Here is a 24,865-nt window from a genome sequence, read left to right on the forward strand (position 1 = left end):
TCATCCTGATTTAAGGATAATAAAAACAAGCCTGGCTTCTGCTCTTTGGTACTGTACTGTGTGCTTTTTTCATAAAGGCTGTGATCACCAAAGGATTTATTTGCCCATTCACGTGTGACCAGTTTGCCCTCCGTACAAAAACAGTTATTCTGTTCTACTGTTATGTTTGTATCAGAGCTACATGTTTGTATCTGCCTCATATTATCCTGTTGTCTGAATCTGCACTCGGAGTACAGAATCTTCCACTGCAGGGAGAACAATATCAGCTGGTCTCTCAATACTGGTAAAGACTACAAAAAGTACATATTTATGAAAGCAAAAATCAAGAATGTCAGCTTAATGCTTGTAAGAAAAGTCTTATTTTTGTAGCTCTGGAGCTGTGTGATGTGAACAAACAGAACAGAGCAAAGTTAACCATGTACCATGCCTGTCTGTCTACCAAAAAAAACCTAACTTCAAATGGAGACATTTAGCTCTAAAGCTTTAGGCCACTCATTTTAACAAACTGTAAATAATTTGTATTTATGTATTGGTTGGTGTTTTCGCCTTTAATTTTATTGTAATGAGGGCATTCATATCAGGCAGGAGATCAAATTTAATTCATATGAGAAAAGGGGTAATAATGGGCTGAAAAAAAATTATCAATCTGTTCCTTTAAACCTCCATCCATAGCTCCAAGACTATTCTGGCTCAGCTCATTGCTCCCTGATCCCTCCACAGTACCTAACACCAAGTTGTCACAACTGTGCCAGACTGTGCCCATCTACCCAGCTCAGGCAGGAGATCTCTTTCGTGCAGTAAGAGGCAATAACATACAGGTGAGCCTAGCACTGCCCTTTAAAGATCACTCAGTGTGTAACAGTCCCCAACACTTGGACAAATGACCTGCTCTGCATCTGGTACAGGGAAAGAATGGGAGGTGCTGGCCTGATCCAAAATAACTGCCCTTTGTCCTTCCTGGCAGCATTGCAAAGGCCACTGAAGCTAATGCACTCGTCCTTATGCTTCAATTGTCATGTGTGAACAGTAAAGTTAAGCCAATAATAACATATAAATATTTGCAGAATGACAAATGCTCTCCACAGCCAAGCTGGAAAATGGAATTTCAGGTGACTATCTGCAATTTAATTTACATTACAGAGGGATTCATTAGAGCCTAAAGTATTACTGTAAATGTCAGATCAATTTATTAAAATAAGGTGCTTAAAATAAAGGTTTACTCCTTCCCATTGTCAATTTGGTCAATTCTTTCCTTCATCATAGATAGGAAAAACTGAATGTCAAACCATCAGCAAGTAAAAGCAACATTTTTACCACTATGACTTAGAGTCTAAACTCAGTCACATGTTGATGAAATGTGCTAGAAAAAGCAATGCCACTGAGCACACAAATAAACATGAGATGAACTAGTGCCTACTGTACTGACAACGTAATACAATACAGGTAATTTCTTGAGTATTACAAGTAACAGTTAATTAATCTTCACTTCCAAAAAATCTTAGTTCCTAGACTTCCTCCATGTGACCTGAACCTCTTGCAATGAAAGCATGCACTGCATAATGCATTTACTTCTTAGGTAAAGGGGTGGGATATGCAACATCTTTCCTCTCAAGGAGTAGCAAATGTGCTTTGAATATAACAGAAATGGTAATAAGAAGAATATCATTTTCCCGTAATGACAAGCTTTTACTCGTAAGCAGCAGTGAATGGTTCAGTGCAAGGTCTCATATTATCATCTTAACATTATCTAGGCATACTTTGTTCCCCACAGGTTTAAAGTTTTAGGGTAAACTGAAGGCAGCAGGAGACAGCACTGGGTTATTCAAGCCATTTTGACAGAGATCCTAGTGATTGAAAAGCAGATCACAAAGTATAAAACTAGACAAAATTCTCAATCAGGAGAGGAAGTTAACAGGTCTGTTCTATCTCTTCATATGATTATCACATGATTTATTTAAAAGGTTTTGTCCAAGGGAACTGGATAGAGGAAAAGAATCAGAAAGCTTTAACAAACCCTTGCAATATTCCCATCAATGCCAAACAGAATTGAATACATTTGCTTTGTTAAGACAGAGGCTCCTTGCACATCATGATTTAGAATTACTTACTTGGATCAATGTGATGCTAACTGCTAAAGTCACAAATCTGCAGATTGTGATTGCTAGAAAGTATTAGAATACTGGAAGAAAGAAAGGCTGTGACACTGCTGTGTTTTTAGCTTTCACTGCTGACCTTTTGCTTTCACATAAGCCCCTCTTCAAATCTATTCAGAGGTTACCACAAATAGTTTGCAAGTCATTTCAAGCCCTGATGGGAAGGTACCTTTCAACATTTTCACTGCCACTGTGGTATAGCCAGCCCTTCCCTTAAGTCGGAACGCTGTCGCCTTGACGACCTTTCCGAATTCTCCTTCTCCAAGAGTCTTGCCCAGAACTAGGTTCTTCCGAGGGAATTCCCACTTTGGATCTTCCTGCAGGAGAGAAAAGAAACCCTGTGAGATGAGGCAAGGAAAGGAGCTTTTCCCAGGAACAGGTGCACTTCAGTGTGCAGTGTTTGGTTGCTCTTTTTATCAGTATCAATGAGTTCTTATAAAAGCTTCTGGGTATTGAGATATTTTGCAAATGTATTTTCCCTTACCTGAAAAAAACTCCTTCAAAACAGGCTGTACAGGTAGTCTATGGATAATGGATTATATTTACAGGTCTGGGAAATTGGGTACAAATGAAAAATGAAGTGATAATGGATAAACGCTTGCTTTCAGAATAACTATGAACATGTGACTTTCATGGAGAAGTTTTACTCACAGAATAAGGCTTTCCCTTAAGAACTGATCAGAGACAACAATCATCCTCTTAGAAAATTAGTGCTAATATGCTTTAAGGTTGCAAAATTATGACAGATGTACAAACCAGACAAGAAACTAAAGCGAACAGAGCACAAGGTCTGTGAAAACCTCATTGCCTAACACTCAAACAGATCTGATGTTGCCATAGTAAAGCAGCAGCGTTTCTCTACCACGCTGGCTCATGAAAACACCCCATCTCACAGAAATCCTGGGTAGTGTGTAATTCAAAGCAGGAAAAGGAGAGTAAAGGTATTACAGCATGACTGGGCAAAAGTCCTTAAATGTGGGTAAAACTCCCACATCAACTGATATCTACAGTGTGTATATCAGAAATCAGGAAGAGATCTCAGGAGGGATTTTTTGGTAATGTGTGAAACTTAGCTTTGTTGTAGTACTTTGGCACATCATAGAGAGTACAAACCTGCTGATCATTGGTGCTTTACTGGACAACGTTAAAAGTAAAACCACAGTACTGTAAGATGCAGTTACATCAGTAAAAATCACTGGCTTAAATTAACCTAAAATGCTGCAATGTATTAAAGCATAAAAAAGGAAGAACATACAGGCCTTATACAGCAAATTAAAATGTTTACCCAACTACTCATGAAATATCTTCAGTGGATATGATTTCCAATGAAAGTGAAGGTAATGGGTGTATTGAAGGTAATGGTGTTTCCATGAATGGACTGCATTCCTGTAGCATTGTCTGCATGCACAAACGAGGCTGACACTCAAACAGAGCAAAATGGCATCAGGCTTACTGGTATTTTGAAGGTGTCCACAGACACCTGGTTCTCCATGGAGTCCAGGGAGGGCCGGCGGACGTTGCTGGAGGAGTAGCTGATGGGGTAGGACTGCGCGGGGCGCCGGAACGTCATCTCGGCGGAGGCGATGGGCGGCTTCGGGGAGTTCTTGTGGTACCGGTGGATGCAGTAGAAGGAAACCAGCACGGAGATGACGAAGCACAGCACCACTGCTCCTGTGATCACCGTCTTGCACAAGTCATCACACAGTTGCTCTGTGGACCAAGAAGAGCTTCTTAGTACCGTCCTTGTGGCCTCTTACTTCTGCATAATAATTCAGTTTTAAAGATGCAAACTATTTCATGCTATGTTTATTATTAGCCAAAGTAAAAATTATTTTAAATATCCATTTTCGGTTTGAAACAGCCACACAAAGCTTTTCTGTTTAAACAAAGGAAAAAAAAAATGCACTCATCCTCCTGACACCATGGGTGATGGTTATCTCTGACATTTTGAAGCTGAGATTTTTCAGAAATTATCAGGGAGCTGGAATTACTTGAAAGTAATAGAAATCATTATTCTAATTCTCCTAGCTGCCTCTGCAAATATCAGGTAAGTCTCACTGAAATGCAAATGCTGCTGGAAATCAAAGGATGACTGACTTGTTTGTCAAGTAGTAATGAATAAAAAACTCCTTAGCCAAGGCTATAAGTAACCCATTTTGGAAATTGTCAGGCTCCATAGTGGATGTTAAGGTGCCAGTTCCCCACTAGTTTTTTATTAGCAGTCTTTGACCAAACATATGGCTTATTAACATGGCCACAAGTGTAGACAACTCTATATGTACACATGATGTATACAGAGAAAAAAATTACTATCAGAACAGCAGATGGACTTACCTTTGATATCATCTTTCTCACAATAACAGTTCTGTCTTGGGAAGCAGTAACAAATCCCATGTCCTGACTTAATTCCAAGATTTCCAATGCCCTTCCCATGGCCACCAATAATGTTTCCACCTAATCAAATACAGACAACAGGCTAAGATTCTTACAAGCAGGTAAAGGGAAAATAAAAAGACTCAGTTTTCCATGGGTTTACCCCAGTATGAATCTGAAATTTAACCAGGGAGAACAGTGCAGGGATAATGACAAGGACTCCTGAGGGAGATAGAAGACTCTAAATTCTGAAATTTCTGAGATCCAGAAATGGGAGGACCTTGCACTGCTTAAACATTAGTCCTCATTAGCTGTTCTTGAGTTCTGTTCCTGCTTCTGATGCCGATTTCCCCACACCTTGGAAAAGTCAGCATACTGTTCTAGGTATCATTGGTTCCACTGTCACATGGAGATAACAACACTTAACCACCTCTGCAAAACGTCACAGGACAGTCTAGTCAAAGCACTAAGAGTAAAAGCCTAGTGCAAGTTCTAAAAAAATGAACTGCATTATCTAAAAATGCGTTATTTAATATTACTAAAAGAATTGCAGAAACTCATGCTCTTGATTTCAAGTGGTTCTTCATGTAGAGTAACAGCAACTCCATTTCCAAATAATTTTTTTTTCTGTGTATGTTATAAAAATGACTGTTAGCAGTGACATTTTCATCTCTAAACTGCCTTAATCACAAAGAGCATTTTACAGGCAGCTCAGGTGGTTAATTTTGGAAGAGACTCTGCTGAGTCACGGCCCTCTGAGCTGACACTTAAAAGCACTGGTATTCCCAAAAATTCCTCATTATCCTCCCTGCCTCTCTCCAGCCAACTTCCTCCATCATGAAGAGGTGATGAAATAAAGTTTCCATTTGCCACAGAAAATCATATGCATTTATCTATATCTGCCTATGTTTGACAACCCGGCAGCAGATGGAAGCAGGGAATGAGCCAGTCCTACCTAACCTGTTCTTGAGCAGTTGCTTACTGAAAGTCTCTTGGTAAGAATGCAATTATCTATTCTATAGGCACTGCCACAGCACCAGCTGCTTCAGCTGAGTGCCCTTGAATGTAATATTAAAAGTGTTACTGTGAGAAAGCAATTTTGGGACTCAAGGACATAGCCATCATAATGACAAATGAATTACAGAAATAAGTATTTTCACAACCTAAAGAACATCCTTGATCTTAACACATCTTGGCCTATTTATTGTTTGCCATTTCCAAAGAAATGTCCTGTGCCAGTAAAAGCTGATAAAATGGTGCCCCTGGAGCTCTGAGCTCCCAGAACACACTCATTTTTTTGTCTGCGAGTATACTGCTTTTGGGCATCAGCCCAGGTTCTCAATTGTGTCAAGTCATGTACACAATTATTCAACTTAGGCGTTAAAAGGGCTTGCATAACATCCTGAAAACTTGTCCTACTCGCCTGCTTATTATCCAGAAAGACTATAATTCTTTTGAGCAAAACATGTGATGTTGCATATGTTGTACATATTTTGGTATTGTAGCCCCTGGCACAAATATTTCCACTTTTAAAACGACAAATTATTGCAATTATTACCAATAAAGAATTCTTTTCAGATGATTAAAGAAGTTACTTGCACTTCCTTCAAGCATTTCTCCCACTTAAGGGATTGTTCCTATACACTCTGATGAAATAATTATCTTTCTGATAACACTAATTTACAATACACAATCCATTCTTGTATGTAAAATACTAAGAAGCCTCTTTAGTAATTAACTTTATAGAAGAACATTAAGTTCCAGGCTTTAAGACAATGCTAGTTCTTCTAACACTCCATTTTAAAACCTCAGCTTGAAGTATATGATGTCAGAGTCAGAAGAAACATTCAAGAAATGTGTCTTTATTCCTGAATTAGACTGTCAGATAAAAAAGATCCACTTAAAAATTATCATCTCACAGAAGATAGAAATTGCTCAAGAGAATTACACTGTTTTTTCTACCCTGTATATCTTCAGAGTGAGTTGTGAACTTGCAGGTATTCACAGGTATATGAGTGGAGTGTAGAAATATATGCTCAAGTAAAAAGATCCAACACAAATGCATTTCAATTCTTCCTTCATAAATTCTCCTCATATGGATATCTGCCTGGATCTTCAAATAGGTAAGGCATTGGATCATTCTGATGGCCACCTGTCAAAAAAGGGCAGGTACATTTCCCCAGATGCTCTTTCCTAAACACATTTATTTTAAATTTGTTTCTTCTCACTTATTTACCAGGAGCTCAAATAGGCCTGGCTCCTGTCACACTATACTTGAGCTGGGAAGTGGGGCATTAACGTGCCTAGAACCTACACCTCTTCAGCAAGTACCTCCACTGAAAATCACCACCTGTGAATGACCAGGCAGCAGAATGGGAATTGCTGAGAACACCTTATCCCTCCATCAGTCGGCCAATGGGTGTCACCTGCCTGGCTCAAAAAAGGTCAAGATTAGTCCCCATAACCTTAACTTGATTGTATGATTCAAATGCAAGTGTGACAATGCAGAGATGCTAAGCTTGTGAAAGTATCTGCGCTTGGGAAAGCGACATTTGAGAAGCCATCAGAGGTGTAACAGAAAAGCCCATCCTAAAACATTCCCTACTTGTGCAGTCTTGGGGACACACAGCCGGGTCTTTGCCCTCCACCACATCACAGATGCCATCCGGACAAGTCTTGATGCTCGGGGTGCACGTGGAGTAGTTTGTGGTGATCCCTGTTAACAGAGAAACAGCTGCACTAATACCACAAAGAAGGAAAGTTCATTGCATTTTCTCAGGGCACACTAACACTCCAAACCACAGGTTATGGTGCCTTTTAAAATGAACATCTATGACTACAAATACCTGCTAAAGTAACACGCAAGACAGCAAATAAAGGCAAATGGAAGAAACTATTTTTTTGCTATATTTTCTGATTTTGACAGCCCTCTGGTCATGTCACTTGCAGTTACTGTGAACACTGCTTGAAAAAGAGCTGGCTGACCACTTTGAGACTGAAGAACAGCTTTCCCATCTGAGGATTTCTCTACACAATTTCACCCACTTGAATCCGAGGGTTACAAGTGGTTGCACAGAATGTACGACACTAACGCAGTTTGAAGGGATCAAGCACCGACACAGAATTGTTGTTCTGGAAGAGACAAGTGCTGTCACCCGTCAGATCTGTGCTCCAGACCACAGAAAGAGACACTCACTCTCTGCTGGGTGCACCTGCTCCAGCCACACTGCTGCAAGGTCAGTTCACTTCCTGCTGGTTTATGTATCATGTTCAGCATCACCAGGGACAAGGTGAAGAATGGCCCTTCTAACTTCACCTGATTTTCCTTTTTAGTGCATACTTCATATGAGTATTATGAGTGTTTTTTTAGCCCCAACTTCTGTGTAGTTTACCATACCATGTTTTCCAGCCAGAATAAATCAATTTGTATCTATGGAACCCAAATGCACCATTACAACTAAACAGAAGTTTGACTTCACACAACATAAATGTACCTTTCCCACTCCCCTGTCTCCACTGGCATCTTCCTGTTAGCACTCCCAGGCCACCACACTCTTCACATTCAGCACGGTGCTTACTTATAGCACAAGAGTCAGGGCAGTCCTCTTCTTTTTTTAAAACTGTTGGAAAAAATTCAGGACAAGGGAAATGAACACACAAGCAGGTCAGCTCAAAACAGGAAAACATTTTAGGGATAAAGAGGAAGGACAGATGAAGAAAGCAGTGAAAGACTGAAAACTGACTGACCCAATTATCAGTAAATTTAGGGAACAATTAAAGAAAACCCCAGGTGCTCCTTCTCTGTGAAATAAAAGATGAACAGCAAGATCATGAAGGCATGGCTGTGTCTGCTTCACAGCACACTGTCATTGCCTAGAACTACAGATATGTGCAAACATACTGATAACAGAAGAATGGAGAGCACAAATACTTACATCTTCATACAGAATGTTTAATTAGGAGAAAATACTTCGTTCTTGGGCTAACACAGTAGTAACCCAAAGAGCACCAGCTGGAATTATGTGTTTTCATACAATATGAGGTGCTTGTACAAAAAGAAAAGTCCACTGCATGCTTTTGTTTCTTTTTGTTCAACCCATTTGCTCTTGGCATAGGAGTTCTGAACTGATAAAGTGTAACAGAGGTGTTAATTAGGTACAATTGTATGATTTTGCATAAAATGAAATATAGTTTGCAGAGAAATGAGTATGTTTCCAGTGAAATCCTCCTCTGTGGGTGTTACAGGATACTTTTAACTTCCTTCCCAATAAGGGTGGGTCATCACACTGCCCTTAAGAACTTGAATTCAGTGTGATTGCTACAAGAATACTAAGAAAACTATTAAAAAATTTTAGAGAGAAGGGAGGAGAAAAATCAGTGAACAAACATACTTAGGTCATATAGTTCTTTCTTCAATTAGATAGATATACACACATACACCTATAGACCCTTTTTCTTCTTCCACAGGAATATGTGAAATACAAAATAAAGGTCACACATAGAGACACACACACTGAAGATTCTTCTTAATCAAAGGTCATCATGAATTGCATATGATATCTCCCTTTTCTGTGCATTAGTTCTTCAAACAAATAGCTACTACAGGAAGGCACAAATCAAAATTCAAAATCCAAACTCTGTGATCCATTACCTTGTAGCTCAGACTCGTTTTCATTGTTAATGCCATCATTTTACAGATCAGCCTGCTAATGCATCACCTCCTACCAGTAACGCTTGCTAATAAATAAATAAAACAATTGTTCTGATTGGGGTACTTACGAGTCCCTTCCAGGACAACAGTGAGGAGGGTTTTGGTGTGTTTCCTGCTCTGCTTGTCTGTAGCTTGAACAGTGTACTGTATTTCCTTGCATTCAGGTCTGCGCAGCACAGAGGAATCGTTCACATAGAGGCTCCCAAATTTGTCCTCTCGGCCTTGTAGTATGTTGACAGGATAGCAGCTCGAGTTGGGGGACAGCAACTTGTAGGTGATGTTTACACCACGGAATTTCATGCAGTTTTCAATGCAGATCTTTCCTACCTAGGCTCAAACACCAACAAAGAAATTGCAGACAGGAACAAAACTCTACAGAAAAAATATTTGGTGCTTCTCAAAAATATCTGAAATAAAATGGAACATACTATAACCTTGCCAAATTCAGTGTTTATTTGGGGTTTACAGATTTGTTATTTTCCTACAAATGCAGTATGTAAATCCTTTAAATGTGATTTATTCTCAGTAAAAACAAGATGTAAATCATTAACTAGCAGTGAAAATGCAAAAAGCCTTGACACATACTCAGTGGTATTTGGTGCCTACTGCTGATGGGCAGCAGTGTTCAGTGAGAACAAGACCCTGAGATTTGGGAAATTCTGAATTCAATCTTTGCTCTGTCCCAGGCTGATCGTTGAAAAAAACTTTTGTCATCCTTGAGAAATCAAAGAGCTCAGCATGAACAAAGCTGAGACTCTCTCCAAATAACGTAGAAATTGCTATTACGTAATATTTATAATATTACAGTCAAAAATTTCTGGCCAGAAGAGCTCTGTGAAGGCCTTAAAAGGAATAAGAACCTCATTGTTTCTCATTTGTAATTTTAAAACATTTTAATCTAAAAATGAAAATATGTTGGTTTGCCACATTTGAACTTCTCTGTGCCAGAAAACCTAGGCTAGAACACTCCTCAGTCTAAAACACATCATCTAAGAAGCATAGGAATGTAAAGCTCCATCTCCTGTCCAGCTCCTGTAGGAACTGATCCAAAGCTCACTTTGGTTTTTCCATTTACAAGAGTGGGATTTCAATCAGGCCCAGAGGCATTGGCTTTCTTTGCAGGGAAAACCACAATGTGAAGGGTGGGGTGTTATTGAAAGGAACTTGGTGATGGATTATTTTCAAATGCTGCAGTTAAGAAATGTTTTCAAGAAACACCACTGCTGGTAAAAGCATATCTGTACATCTTGGTTCCAGCATTCTTACTGAAGAATGTTATAAAACAAAGACGTTTTTGTGTACTAAGACCTCTTCCCATGAACCTGGACTATTGAAAGTCAGAGAAGAAGCCTTTGCAGTTCTAGAAGCATACTTTGTTATAGGATAATCCCACTTCATCTAACTTATTGCCATTCACATCACTGATGGGTCATTTGGCACCATTCCTGTTGGGATTTTAGGTGGCAGGATAACACAGAATGACTATGAAAGCCATCAAAAGCAAGGACATTTCTTTCTGGCTGTCTCCTCTGTACAACATGCTGGGACTGGCAGGAAGAAGAAGACGACAAGATTTCCACTGTTCATAAACTCTGTCTAGACACAAGGTCTAGACATGTCCCTTCCAGAAGCACGTCAGCACAGCTCTGGTGCTGCACTGCAACTGGCAGTGCTCTGCTACTGCTCAGATGGTGCTCCTTTGAGGAGGAGAACACAGCGATGATCCATGGCACTAACCTTTGCACAGACCACATTAAACTGCCCTTTCTGCCTACTCTGCCATAACTGCTCTTTCCAGACACCTTTTTGATCACAGCAATTTCCTTCACTGGGGTTGGAGAAGACCCCACAAATTCAGATGACCCCATAAAATCTGAAGAGCAGATCAGCCAGTTTATTCCTTAGAATAGCACATTGGCCAGTTTTGCTTCCTCCATATAATTAGAGAAGAAGCTATAAAGGCCTCCCTCAAGAAATTTCTATGAGGAAGATAGACTTTCTCTTTTTGCCTGATTCTGCTGAGGAAAGCCCAACCTCCTAACTTTGCTCTGCTCCACAAGTTCTGGAGCCAGCTCAGCTCTCAGGTGCAGCAGAGCACAACTCCAGAGGAAAAAGATAAAAGCAGCTACTTCCCCCTTCCCATGAGGGTGAAAAAAACAAGTAACCAGGGTAAAAGGCAGTCAGATGTAACATCAGCTTACAGGGGAGGAACCTACAAATTTGCAAGACTCTCAATAGTTAACACAGAAAATACCATTAGAAATAAGAACAGAAAAATCCATATTTCAAGTTCCAATGTTTAATAAAGTCTGGATAATGATACTGTTCCTCTTCACTGAATTCCAGGAACATTTGGACATATAACCTCTCTAAAAATCTCAGCCAATGTTATTCATCATTTGTCTCAGTAAATGTCAATAGAGCTTTAAGTCCTTTGATAAGTTAAATGCCACTGGGCAAGCCTGCACTGTCAGGCCGTGCTTCTGTTATTCAATTCATTTAGCTGCTCAAATAGACAAATGGCATCAGCCCAGCAGTTAATAATTCCTTCACGCTCCTGTGTTTTCCTTAGGGCAAGAGACAGTTCAGCCTTCATATTGATTTGGCCCAGTACTTCCCCTGACTGCTCTGGCACATCAAGGCTAATTATGCAGCCAACTTTAATAATGTGAAGTGCTGGGGACTAAGCTGCTTACACTGACTTGTGCTCCAAGCTGAGCACACTGTAAATTCAAACCCAGTTTCAGAAGTAAGTGGATGACACTTTAACCAACTGAGAACACCACCTCCAGAGCCAGGATGAGTTTTGCACTTCACTGCTCAAGAATCAGAACAAAATCTCTTTGTGAATTTGTGCTTAAGCAGCACAAAGAAAAAGATCTCCTCCCGGAGACTTGGAGCTCTTGCCAGGAACAGTTTCACCCCTGCTACTACTGCCACCCAGTGAAACTGCACAATTAGTGTGAAATGCAACTGTTTTCGAAGATCCTAAAATTCCTTTTCAGATGTTTGACTCTCACAACAATGTTCCACACCAGTAGCTTTAAAATTCAACTGGCTTTTTTTGGTTTTGCACCTTAAAACTTTAAAAATCCACATACTCCCAGATTTTAAAACTGAAGTATTTGAGCAATCCAGGGTACGCATAGATAACCATGGTTGTCCAAATTTAATCTGGAACTCATTCATTCACGGTAATATTGTATGCATACACCTATATATAAAAACATGCACACAGAAAACAACCCAACCAACTCATTAATCTAAATTCATACACACCTCACAGGTAAGTGTCCACATTTCTTTCAATTGCAGTCATGCTGTGACACAGATACAAGAGTTCTAGATGCAAGGGTTAGACTATGAGTGTCTTACACACCTGTGCTATTATTTCTTTTGGGGGAAACCCAGGTTTCACCCTATCCCCAGGCAACAGGCGAGGGTAAAGCTTCCACAGCCTGGTGCTACAAAAGCCTCAAACCTAACATCAGAAATAATTTGATCTGCACAAAAGGAACAGACTATCCTCTGAAGTTTCTAACCGACTGCAAATTGAAAAATTTCAGCCACAAGGCATCATGAAGTGTCATAAAGGAGTAGCTTTTGTAGTGAGGCCTCTACATGAGCACATGTGGTACCTTTTTCTTATTTAGTATATTCAGTGCAGACTATGGACAAAACGTCCCTTGTCAGAGAACAGCTTGTTCTGTACTCTGAAGAGCTATCAAGCTGCAATGCACTTCATCAGATTAGATATAATAACATGCAATGTATCTAACTTCCCTTTTTCTTTCTTTTTTAAAATTAGCCAGAGGCTTAAAGATTCATAAAGCTTAATTCTTCCTTAAAAATTCTTCTAATGATTTGGTTTTCTCTGCAATTGGGATGACCATATTTTAATCTCAGTCCTCCTCTCTTCTACAATACTTACAAGGCATGCTTTCCAGCAGCTCTCCCAAAAGGGTTCATCACTGATGTTTTTAATATTTACTTTCATAATATTAATTGCATTGAACTAGTTCCTTATTAATATACATGTTTCATAGGAATTACATCGTAATTTTCACCTGACTAATGTCAACCTGTTAGAAAGTGTCTCTGGAAAGCATTATTAATGGCAATGGTGGTGATTAAGCTAAAACAAGGGTTAAATTAGGAAACACATGAATTACTAACTAGCCATTACTAAAGAAAAGCCATTAACATACTGAGACTCCAATAGCTGGACAAATTCCTTTTTTGTTGCCCTTGCCACTCATGGCTGCAAGTCCTCCTGTCCACAACGTGTTATTTCTCTCCATTAGTCCTTCCATGTGTGGCTCCTCCTCTGTTATTATGTGGTGGGAGAGGTAGTGCCCAGCCTAACTACTACCTCCTACATCCAGCAACAATCACAATGATAACAGATTTTTCAGTGATTCTGCTTAAAACAGTTAAAACCAAGGTAACACATTTAGCCCCAGTGATCCAGCTCATAAGCTCCATCAGAAAGGGGGTGTATAATTAACATGGTTCTTACTTGTGCAAAACGTTCAGCATTTCTGTTCACTGTAAACTGGTAAGTTATGTTTGAAAACTGAATGCTGACAGGGAGGATGGAGACATTGAAATGAAGCATCACTGATCTTTCTGGGCCATGAAATTCTGTGTCATTCACCAAAACATCCAGCTGGAATGAACGATGCTCTGTGACTGAAATGCTTTTATTCAGTACCAGTTCTGTAAAGGAAAAGATTTGTTTATTAGCAACCCACATTATCTGCAAATGCATCTTTTAATACTGCAAGCCCAACAAAAATAGATGTACCAAATTTAATTATACATATCCAAGTTTCCTAATAGGAAATAGAAGGCAAGTTAAATATGAAATATGTTTTTATGCTCTCTGTCATTCAAGATATTTGGGAGGCCTTCTTCCCTTCTATTTACCAAGACAAGAATCCTACAATTGAAACCTCTTGCTTATCAGTTTAAACATCATCATCATCGTCCCATACACTCCCTATTGCAGAGATGCGCAAGTTCCACTTTTCCAGTACGTATTTAAAACTCAGTGTTTTCTTTACATGAAATATCTCAGCTTTGTCTCAATACTTACAAAATGCTCAGAAAAATTCAAGAGCTTATTGGTCAACTACTAAAAAGCAACTTCTCCTTTATTTGAAGAAAGAGTCCTTACTGTACTCGTGCCGAGTTCCCCTCACTTGGCTGCCATTTGGGCTGAAGTGGATTTCATCAAAGATGTGCTCTACACGAAATGTTTCACTTATCCAGGGATCGTCAGTAATGATGGTTCCTGTGTATTTCTTTCTGCTGCTTTCAAGGGGATAAATAGGTGTGGTGTCTGCATCATACACAGTCAGCGTGGAAAGAACAGTGCCCTGGTAGGAAACAATAAATGGCACTGCTGAATGACCTGAAGCTTTCTTCTGATAACTGTTTTGGAGATTGAAATACTGGTCAAACAAGACCTTACAACTTTCAATGAAACCCAGGATAATATATTCATAAGTGTCTCGTCAAGACTTGTTCTAGTCAGGAGATGGCAGCAAACTCCTAAAATCAGTCCCTTCCAGACACAAATACGTTCAAAATGTACTTTGAAGGGAAAATTGACTACCAAAAGATCTTGTTGTTAGGAAACAGAAGTTCTCTCATGAAACACACATCATTTATGCCCCCCACAAAGAGTCTTCTCTATACCATTGACTTAAAAAGGGTCACTGTTCCTCTGAAGAGCCAAAGAGCCCACATCTGTACTTCTCTACTGAAGCAAAGGCTGTGTGTGTGCAGGGGCACCAAAGACACCCAGAGATTCAGACTTCTTGACAGATCAGCTTGGCACAGCGAGGGAAAAATGGGAGGACACCATTAAACCAAGATCTTGGAGCTCTCATTAACAGCCTGGAAACTACACAGGTACAGCGGTTTGTCTGTAGAAGTCAACCACTACTTCTACAGCATCCTAATAAATGTTCAGAACATAGTCCTGATACATTACATAGATTTGTAAGTATGAAACAGGCATGCACATACACTTGCTCTAACAACACAATTTTAATCCCCTGGGGGAAGCAACCCCATAACAAACAGAGCACAGCTCAGTAAGGAGAAACCCAGACTGATCACAGACTCAACAAATGTCCATCCTGACCTTGGAAACTCCTCAAATTTCTTCACGCTCTTTAATCACTAACCCAAACTCCTCTTTCTTTGGGATCTGAGTAAGACATAAGTTGGGGCAAAGGAATCCTACAAACAGGATTTTACAATCACAGATCTGCAGAGCATGGTATGGCGATGGGCTTGTTGCCAAGCTCCATTACCCAGGCAGAACATGATGCTTCCCAGGAGTCCTGCCTCCCACTGCTGTGCTCACATTTCAGGGACTAGGTAAAGGAGAACATTACCAACATTACCTCTTTCCTGTTGAACTCCACAACAGCATCTGCAGTATCAGTGCCATTGGGAAGGAAGGGAGGAGAGTCATCTTCATCTAACACATTCACCAGGAAAGGCACCTCAACCTGCATTTCCCTGAGCCCCTCTCTGACGGTGCACTTGGCAATGAGCTCGTATCTCTCCCTCTCCTCCCGGTCCAGGCGCTGCGTCACCCGCACGCTGGTGGTGTTCTCGTTGTACCGAAAGGGAGCTCCTTCAGCTGCAAAACAGCCACAACATACACAGCCACAGTCACCTCCCAGTATAGGGCTCTGATGGCCTTAATACTTTTCTGCAGTTCAGTAAACCCATTTGGACAGCATGACTGCACAATAAAAGACAGATTCAGAAGTGAAACAAGAAGGAACTTGTGTGGTTATATTAGCATAGGGAGAAAGCACGGAATATATGGGAAGATTCTACAGTTTAGAAGTAGCACAATTTAAAGCTCAGGATATTCTCAGTCTACTTTTAGCAGATATAAAATTCTAAAACTGATCTTTTCTTTAGGGAAGAGGATAGTCCTCCTTCCCATTTCCTCTATATATCTCAAAGGCAAATCTTCAGGCTCAGTTTAGGTTTGTAAAGGAACTTCCTTTATAGAATCAAATCTAGATGATCTACTACAGAAGAGATCTTTTAACAGTGCAGCTGTTTGAACCTACTGCTAGTACGTGAGCAGCTCAGATCTAGTTTTACCTGCAAGCAATTTGTAGGAAATGCTGAGATTCTGACAGAGATGATGAACTGAGGGTAACCGGAGCTGATGAAATGTACCAGGTGGTTTATTCTCCTTGATTTGAAAGGAGAGATCCATTTCTGTGAAGCAAAGCTGCCTTGCTGTCAGGGAACTGCAAGCTGGTGCAGTGGCATTGATCAAAGAGAGGAGAACCGTGGCACGTGTAGCAGAGTCACATTCCTTCTCTTGGAAAGGGTGGGATGAAAGGAAGACATACAGCATCACCTTGGATAATGGCATCCAATTTCCTACAGCTTCAGGAGGAAGAAATCACCATAAGAAATATTTTACAGAAGACAAGCCAACATTTCTTTTTCTTATAGTCTACCCTAGTCCATTATTCTATAAATGATTGTTTAATCCTATTATGTGGCAAAGCAGCTGTTCAATATGCCAGATGAATGGTGAGAAGACCTTATACCTTAATAATCCAAATAAGCCTAAAACTGTAGGGCTTGGCACCAATTCTGCATTATAGACTCTCAAAACCAGTATCAGCATTCTGTCTGTAAGACACTGACATAAAAACACGTCACTGTCAGTAATCAGCTCTTTGATAGGACTGCTTTTTGAAGAGACTAGAGCAGAGCAGGGTGGAAAACAAGAAAAATAAGGCATGAGACAGCAACAGATACTCAGGACAAATCCATATCAGGACGAACATTTCAGTCACAGCATTCCAACAGTATGGACCAAATTGTCTAAGTTCAGAGAACAGACTGCTTCATCATTTTCAAATATGAAGAGGTGGACAAAAGATAAAATCAAAGTTAAAATCAACCTGTGGCATCTACTAATACATCCTCAAGCCTTGTTTTGATTCCCTTGGCTTGACTACAGACAGCACAGTAATATTTCTGTCAGAGATCTAACTCACTTGAAAAGAAGTTCTAGGCCACTTTGATCTGTATGAACAAAACAAGGCTCTCAGGTGTTAAGTAGCTATTCCTCCTTTGTTCAGCAAAATATTTGATATACATGAATGCCAAGCACCAAAAATGGATGAAATATCAAACACTCAGCACTTAAAAAATAAAGCATTAAGTGTCTGAAGTTGAAAATTCCAACATCAAGGTACCTAAGTCTGAAGGTAGTATTGATATATGGATCTTACAAACTGAAGACAGTTACTACAGACTCTCTTCAACAGTAAAATTTCTGCAACTGATCACAGTGGTATGCCATTAACTCCTCATCCATTTCCTCCTTTACCATCTAATGATAACTGATTTCCTCATAGATCACAATCACCAAAACCAATTTGCTGCTAGAGCATAAAAGAAGAGAAAAAAACCCTGAGATAATGAATTTTTGTAGTTCAACAGTAAGCTTCTCTAACAAAACCAAATCTTAAGAGAGGGAGAGAGGTACAATTAACCATTTCTTCTAAGAGCTCTTTGGTGTTATATGCAAATGTAATTTGTGAACCAAGTCACCAGAATTCAAGGACCTTTTACGTAAGAATCTGAGTCACTCTCACAGCATTTGTTTTGGAATCCCTAACACAATGGAGCTGGTCTAACTTTCATCAGCAAATGAACAAACTGTAAATTTCAGCGTAAAGCTGTGACCTATACAGATGTGAAACACAGAAAAAAATATTTCCAGCAATGCAACTGTCCCACCCTATTGGAGTTCCCAGTGTGAGCAATGGGATCTGTCCCAGGTCAGCATCTGCTTTGGCATACTGCTGTGGATTTCTCTGGGTCTGGTTCCTCATTTTAAAAGGTCAGATATGTTTTTTTCGAATTTGATGCTCATACTCCAATGGAGAGATCTCATTGTCTGAATGTATTTTTCTTTAAGAACAGATACCTCAAGAAGAAAAGCTGGCTTTCTCATACTTACACAGCATGTTAAAGTCCTCTCCATCCAGGCTTTTGCTGAGGTAGAGAAGTCCTGTTTCTTCTCTAATTTGGAACAAATTATTTTCTTGTGGTCTTGCTCGAGGAACTATGAGATTCTGGCACAGATGAAAGTGGGCCACTTCCTCACGTGAATCCCTCAAGGCATGGATGCGCAGGAGCGGCGTTCCCGCTGGCTCGTCAATGTAGACATTCTCCAAGTACTCCTTCCTGGGGAAGTAGAGACCCAAGGCCACTGCAAAGGAAGGCACACGAGGGAAGAGGCAGGTCCAGTTAAATGATTTTTGCACTGGTGTTTTCTTAATAGATGTGTTTCCAAAGAAACAAAGGTTTCACTCTCTAAGAAGTAAAGAACCGTTAAAAAAATATGTGGAAAAAGGCAGATCCTCATCTGCTGTAAATAAATACAGTTTTACTTCACTAAAGCCAAGGACATAGCCACCAAAAATATGGCCTATTGTTTATGCTCAATTACAATATTAACTGCTTTTTGAAAGCAAAACTGCTTTGTTGTAGACAAGGCCCAGTTTTAGATGAACACTTAAGGAAGCTCTGCTTGACAAATTCTATTTAAGTTCCTATCTGGTGCTCTCAGTTGTAACTCCATCACCTCACAGATGATATTCAAAGAAGGGAAAAAAAACCTTAGATGAAATCACACACTTTAGAAGCCTTTAAACATGTTCTCTGTTGAGAGAAAACAAAAAAATTTATCAACAGCTTGCACACTTTTCCTGAGGTTACACAAAACCCCTCTTGTAGAGTCTTTTTGGCTCCCCCCTTTCTAAACAGGCATGATACTTTTGGTACAGAAAATGGTAGTCCTTTAAAAAATACTGAAAGCATTTTAAGTATTTTAAATATGACAGATGGGAAAGCTGAGAAGTGAGGGAGAATGGAAACGTACATTTCTTTTTTAGTACAATGACTGTGACTGACCCAATCATTTCCCACGCTGGCACTGAAGGCATTTACATTTAGGAGGGCTCAACTGCCCCTCGGTGCTGGTTTCTTCAGCTGATCTCACCCCACCAGGTCACTGTGCAATGGCCTCTCTACCTGTTTGCAGTGATTCCTTTCCAATTTCACTTCTTGCAAATGTGGTTACAGGGGAACACTTGATTTGCAAGGAGGGGAAAAAGTGATGTTCGCACAGACTGAAATACTGGAACTGTCACTCCTGGACTTTACGTGCACTGACAGTCAGTGCTTGCTCTCATCCAACTTGAATACTGCAGAATCATGCATCACTTAATCCAATTGATAAGGAGTCAGGCATATAAAAAGCTCACACATCTGCTGAACAAATGTAAACAATAACAACTTCCATATGTTACTAATACGAAGCTCTCTCAGCTTAAATCAAGCCAGATACAACTGGAAATTATGGTAAGCACAAGTAAAATCAGGGATATAAAAACATCTTCAAAATACCATCAGGCTGTAGCACACATTTATTCTGCGTTAGTATTGGATCCATACACTGTTCTACTGAATGGAGTGCACCACAAACAAACTGTAAACAAGAGACCTCTAATTTCATTTAGAAATACCACAGAAACCATTGTACCTTGCAATGATTCAGACATCATCAGTACCCCTGGATGCAATTACATCCATCAGGTTTTCAGAGGCCCATTATTTGTTTCTACATATATTTTGCAATATATGAATAAAGTGTTAAAGTAATATGGTAGGCGAATTTGATCCAAAGGAATTAATTCAAAGAGAACGAAACCAAAGTCTTTTTGAGAGTTTTAGAAAAGCATTAATTCTTGACATTCTCCATCCAGAAAAAAATTATTACTTTTGATTCTGGCGCTATCACCCTCTCTTCTTTGTAAGTAAGATTCCTGAATATTTGTATTAAATTACAAATATTCTTTTCAGTCCCTCTGTCTTTTTTGAAGTGCAGGAAAACCTGGGGAATATGTGCTGCTACAACTCCTAACAAATGGGTACAGTAACAAGAGGAGTAAGGTGCTATCCAAATAAAAAGCCCAGTCCCAGTGCAAGTAAATAGACACCCCTGAGGTATTTTGTGTAAAAACTTGATTTTAAAACAATGAAAATTTCTTCATGAAAAATTCAACACTGAAAATTCACTACTGAAGACTACAAAAATTACTTTCAACTCACAAATGCATACAAATGAGGCTTACACAACAGCAGCTGTTACTTCCTTATTTCCAAGACTGGGGTGAACAGTCCTGTGTGCTCGCATCATGCAGTACAAGAACCAGCACCACTGCAGAGATACGAAATCACCTCCAGCAGAAGGAGCAAATACAGAGTATACATACACAATATCAATGTGTATCATGGGAAGTGGAAAGGGAGAAAAATGGAGAATTTTGAGCCGCAATTATGTGCTTCCTTACCTTAAACAAGTGTGCTAATCTTTATATGCTTTGATCTACAAATGAGGGCTCACCCTGCACGCAGGTACAGTCGTGTTCGACCAAGCACATAAGTAATTATGACAGACATGGCCACTTAAATGCCTGAAACCTGGCACACAACTACATCTCAGCACAGTCAGCATCCCCACTGCTCTGCTTTTGAAAGAAAAGGCTAATATTGATGCTGCAGACTCTGAAGTTCTTTGGCATCAGTTCACAGGAGAAGTCTTCTCCATTGTCAGAAAGAAAGGGAAAAAATGCTGCAATATAAAAAAATCTGATTTCTCTGTATATAACAGGAATGCAAAACAACGTTTTATATTTTGAAGAGAGGAGGATTCCTTAACAAAATAATTTAGCACTTACACACTAATTAGCTGAAAATGTATTTCACAAGTTTCAAAGCCACTTCAAGAAATTAGAAAAAGCTGCTGTAAGATATTTAAATAGACACATGCTCTTTTTCCATTCAATTCAAACCTAAAACTGATTAAACTAAATTATGTCAATTAAAAGTGTTAGTTTTTAGTACAAAGCAGACTTCCATATTGAGGACAATACCCAAGGCCAGTTTTAAGTGACACCAGTGTGTACGTCAAATTTTCATGTTTTACGTAGAAAACAAGTATTTGAAGTAAGAGTCTTTACAACACTGTAAAATAAATAATTATAGATATAAATATATATATTTATATAAAAATTTGATGTAGCAAGATTCACACAGTGTTGTGAAATGTCTGGGATTTTGTAAAGTGGTTTGTGTCACTCTGACTCAGCACTGAAAGAGATGAGAGATATGCAGCAGACTGCCCAGGTCACAACTACTCTGTGCATATAAATCTTTGGAGGCTAATTTTAAAGGAGACCTTTGAAGTAGAAATGTAGCACCCACTTCTCAGAGGTGTGCTCATTCCTTTAGGCCCTAGTGAGTTAAAACCAGATTCAATAAACTTGCCATCTGGCAAGTGGAGGAAGAGGTTCTAATCCTGGCCACAGCTCCTTGTGTCCTGAAAAAAAAAAAAAATCCATTTCCAAGGACTTGTGCAAACTTCCTATGGAAGCCAGATGGAGTTTTTAATGAATCTGCCATTTAAATGAAGAGGAATTGAGATGATTACATTCAAAACTGATGGTTAAAGTGCTTTTGCTTAGGAATTAAAAGCAGAGAAAAATTTTCAGTTATAAGCCTGAAATGCACCACAAGAATGTTGTGCTCTGTAGCATCAGAGAATCATTAAAATATTGTGGCATCTCTGAATATTTTTTTAGAGGAACTTCAGCTCTCCATACTACACAGGAAACATGGCAAGCTCTGATGGATGCGCAATATTATGGGATAATAATAGCATATCAGTAACACACAGAAGAGAAAAGTGATCACGTTTAAGCGGATGTAATGCTACTAACTAATAGCTCCTGCAGGAAATAGATACAGTTATGACAGCAGTTTTCTAGTTCAGGGAGAGAAAGCAGGTAAAATGAGAGTAGAGAAATGAGATTATATGTACTTTGAAGCCTTCATGATTGCCTTTTGAAATAAGGCAATTTTTCATGTGGCTTTTTTCCAGTCATGAATGGTTAGGTAAATAATGCCTTTTTTGATACAAATTGATTTTTTTCTGAACACAATTTGCTTTACAAAACTTTATACGTTTATAGTGCTTTTTATACTTGCCACTATTGTCTTCAGTAGCATTTAGGGAACGGCTCTTGATGAAAACTGTAAAAGTGACTACAGCAACATTATATTCTTAATACCAACCTTGATTACAGAGAATACTGTTTAACATTTAGCCACAAAAAGAAGGAGCAGGAAATTTTTATTAGATATAGAAGAAGACTTGACTGTAAGGCATTCTCCCAAACAATTTCTGTAACCATTTTTCAAGGTACAACTACAGACTTCAAACAAATAGTTTTGAACTAGCAGATGTCTTATGAAGTTCACAGTCAAACTTCAAAGTTTGAGTGACCATTGCTTGGTTTAGGTTACATGATGCATTTGAACAATAAGTTTACTCTTGACTTAAAAATTTCAAATGGCTGAAATACAACATTACTCGCTAAGTTATTTTGGGTTTCATTACTGATGCAATTGAAAACTATCTCGAGCCCAAGTGTCTGTTACCTTCAAACTTCTTGTCACTAGTGCATGTTAGTATACTTTTTCCAGTAAATAAAAATCTTCACAGATCTCAAGGTGTCTGCTGGATAAATACACATTTAAAAACAATAGCAGCAGTTTGGTTTTTTTAAAAGGAAAAAAGGAAAAAAAAATCAGCAAAATGGAAATGACGGTTGTTTTTCATTCAGCAAGTAGTACACATCTATATAACCCACATCTGACAAAATTTACTCAGAGCTTCTCAGCATTTTGGAGGACAACAAAATAGTTTATTTAGAACTGAACAGCCCCAGGCAATCAAAATCTTTAATCCAGAATTGACATGCATCTCCAAGAAGAGGGAGATGCTTTTAATGCAATGATAGCCCTGCCAATGTAACATACAGGATTTAAAGATACAACAGATGAACATGGGAGTCTGTTGTTAATAAACCTCCATTTGTGCACAGCATCAGATTTCAACAGGCAATTATCTGTCAAGGTTAGTTTTGTGTTCCTGAAATAATTATCTTTACTTCTGACAAGTAGCCATTATGTTCCATCACTAGTATTAATATACCCAATGTTCGATTCACCAGAGAACAAGGCCCGTAATACACTTCCATATTTTAAATTAAAGGACTTGCCCACTTAATTCCCTTCTAGTCTCTAAGCAATTAGGAAATAAACTTACTTTCATATTTTAAATTAAAGGACTTGCCCACTTAATTCCCTTCTAAGCAATTAGGAAATAAACTCGCCCTCATAAACCAAAAAATCTGTAATTTAGGAAAAGCAGTATGGAACAGCAGAGCTAGAAACACCACTTTGGATTCAATGGTCAGCTGGGGGCACTGGGATCTGGAGATGCCTTTGCCTGCCCAGCCAGGCCCCAGGGTGAGCCAGGCTCCCAGACACCACACAGGGCATGCTGCTTCTGACACAAGCACAAGTCACAGAACTTCTCCTGGTTTTATACAAAAACTTCAGTCAAATTCTGCCACCAGCTGTTGAGGCTGCAGCGTTCCTGCCCGGCTGTAACTCCTGATGGGTCTGAGAGTCACTGCAACAGTGACAGAGAGCAAGTGGCATTCTCCCAATTGACGAGCAAGCCATTTACACAGCTCAGCTGTGTGACATCATTTACTTTTAGATGTGTCTTTTTTTATCTGATCGCTACAGAAATTGGAAGAGATGTGGTATGAACCCAAGAACAACAAAACTGTATTAAAGTGAAAATGAATTTTTTTCCTTCTTTTCACAAAGCTTCGCATCTGGAGCTTAGGTTAGAGTGGACTGGGGAAAGATCACTGTAGGGATTCATACCAGAATTTTCTTACAGTGCTCGTAGTCAAACTTAGGGAGCTGGATAATTGCTGAATGTCACCTGTTGTGTACATTTGCATGTAGCACAATAGTTGGAGAACAACAGAATAAATTTCAGTACCAGCAGCCTCAGTGAAACACATGTGCTCTACAGAACACGGTACCTCCAGGGAAAATAGGTCCGTATGAAGTGATGGTAAGCAGAAACAGTCCTTAGCTGGAATATGCTCCAGATCTGTTAAACTGCTCTGCTTTAACTTAATTGCCTCTCTTGTGATTTTTCTCACCAGATTCCCACACTCATATTGAAAATAACCCCGAATTTTAGACTGAAAATATAGAAATTAATTAGAAAGAAATATTATATCAAATATTGTATCAAATATAGTATTATACAACATATAATTATACTAGATATAGTAGTAAATACTCCCCTAGTCAGCAAAATGACAAACATTTTCTGGTATAGGAAAATAAGACAGACATGGTGAAGCAGAAAGATGGATCTGACAAAAAGTTTGTTTCCTGTATCAGGCATATTGAACAAAAATACAAAAAATGTCCAGACCAAAGACAGACCCTAAATTTATCAAAAAGAAATTAATTTTGATTTGTGAGAACTGCCAAGATTTTCATTTATGTCTCAATTCAAGACTGGAAAATCTGTGCAGCTCAGGACCTACCAGAGAACAGGACAGCACCTCTACTGAAGCTTCACTTGTGAGATCAGATTGAGGTCAAACCTGCGCCT

General features: G+C 39.2%; 1 protein-coding gene across 1 annotated transcript in view; it reads right to left on the minus strand.

Annotated features, from left to right (window-relative positions):
* RET (ret proto-oncogene) overlaps positions 1–24,865 on the minus strand; it is a 73,460-nt gene that overhangs the window by 13,735 nt on the left and 34,860 nt on the right. The window contains exons 2-12 of the mRNA XM_041474661.1: positions 18,266–18,517; positions 16,378–16,671; positions 15,657–15,898; positions 14,417–14,618; positions 13,757–13,956; positions 9,306–9,564; positions 8,021–8,146; positions 7,132–7,242; positions 4,488–4,607; positions 3,607–3,863; positions 2,323–2,470 (exon numbers count right to left, since the gene is read on the minus strand). Of these exons, the coding sequence (XP_041330595.1) occupies positions 2,323–2,470; positions 3,607–3,863; positions 4,488–4,607; positions 7,132–7,242; positions 8,021–8,146; positions 9,306–9,564; positions 13,757–13,956; positions 14,417–14,618; positions 15,657–15,898; positions 16,378–16,671; positions 18,266–18,517 (2,211 nt within the window). The remainder of the gene's footprint in view (positions 1–2,322; positions 2,471–3,606; positions 3,864–4,487; positions 4,608–7,131; positions 7,243–8,020; positions 8,147–9,305; positions 9,565–13,756; positions 13,957–14,416; positions 14,619–15,656; positions 15,899–16,377; positions 16,672–18,265; positions 18,518–24,865) is intronic.

The sequence above is a fragment of the Pyrgilauda ruficollis genome, unplaced genomic scaffold (assembly GCF_017590135.1).
Source record: "Pyrgilauda ruficollis isolate IOZ18807 unplaced genomic scaffold, ASM1759013v1 scaffold11, whole genome shotgun sequence".
NCBI classification, from domain to species: domain Eukaryota; kingdom Metazoa; phylum Chordata; class Aves; order Passeriformes; family Passeridae; genus Pyrgilauda; species Pyrgilauda ruficollis.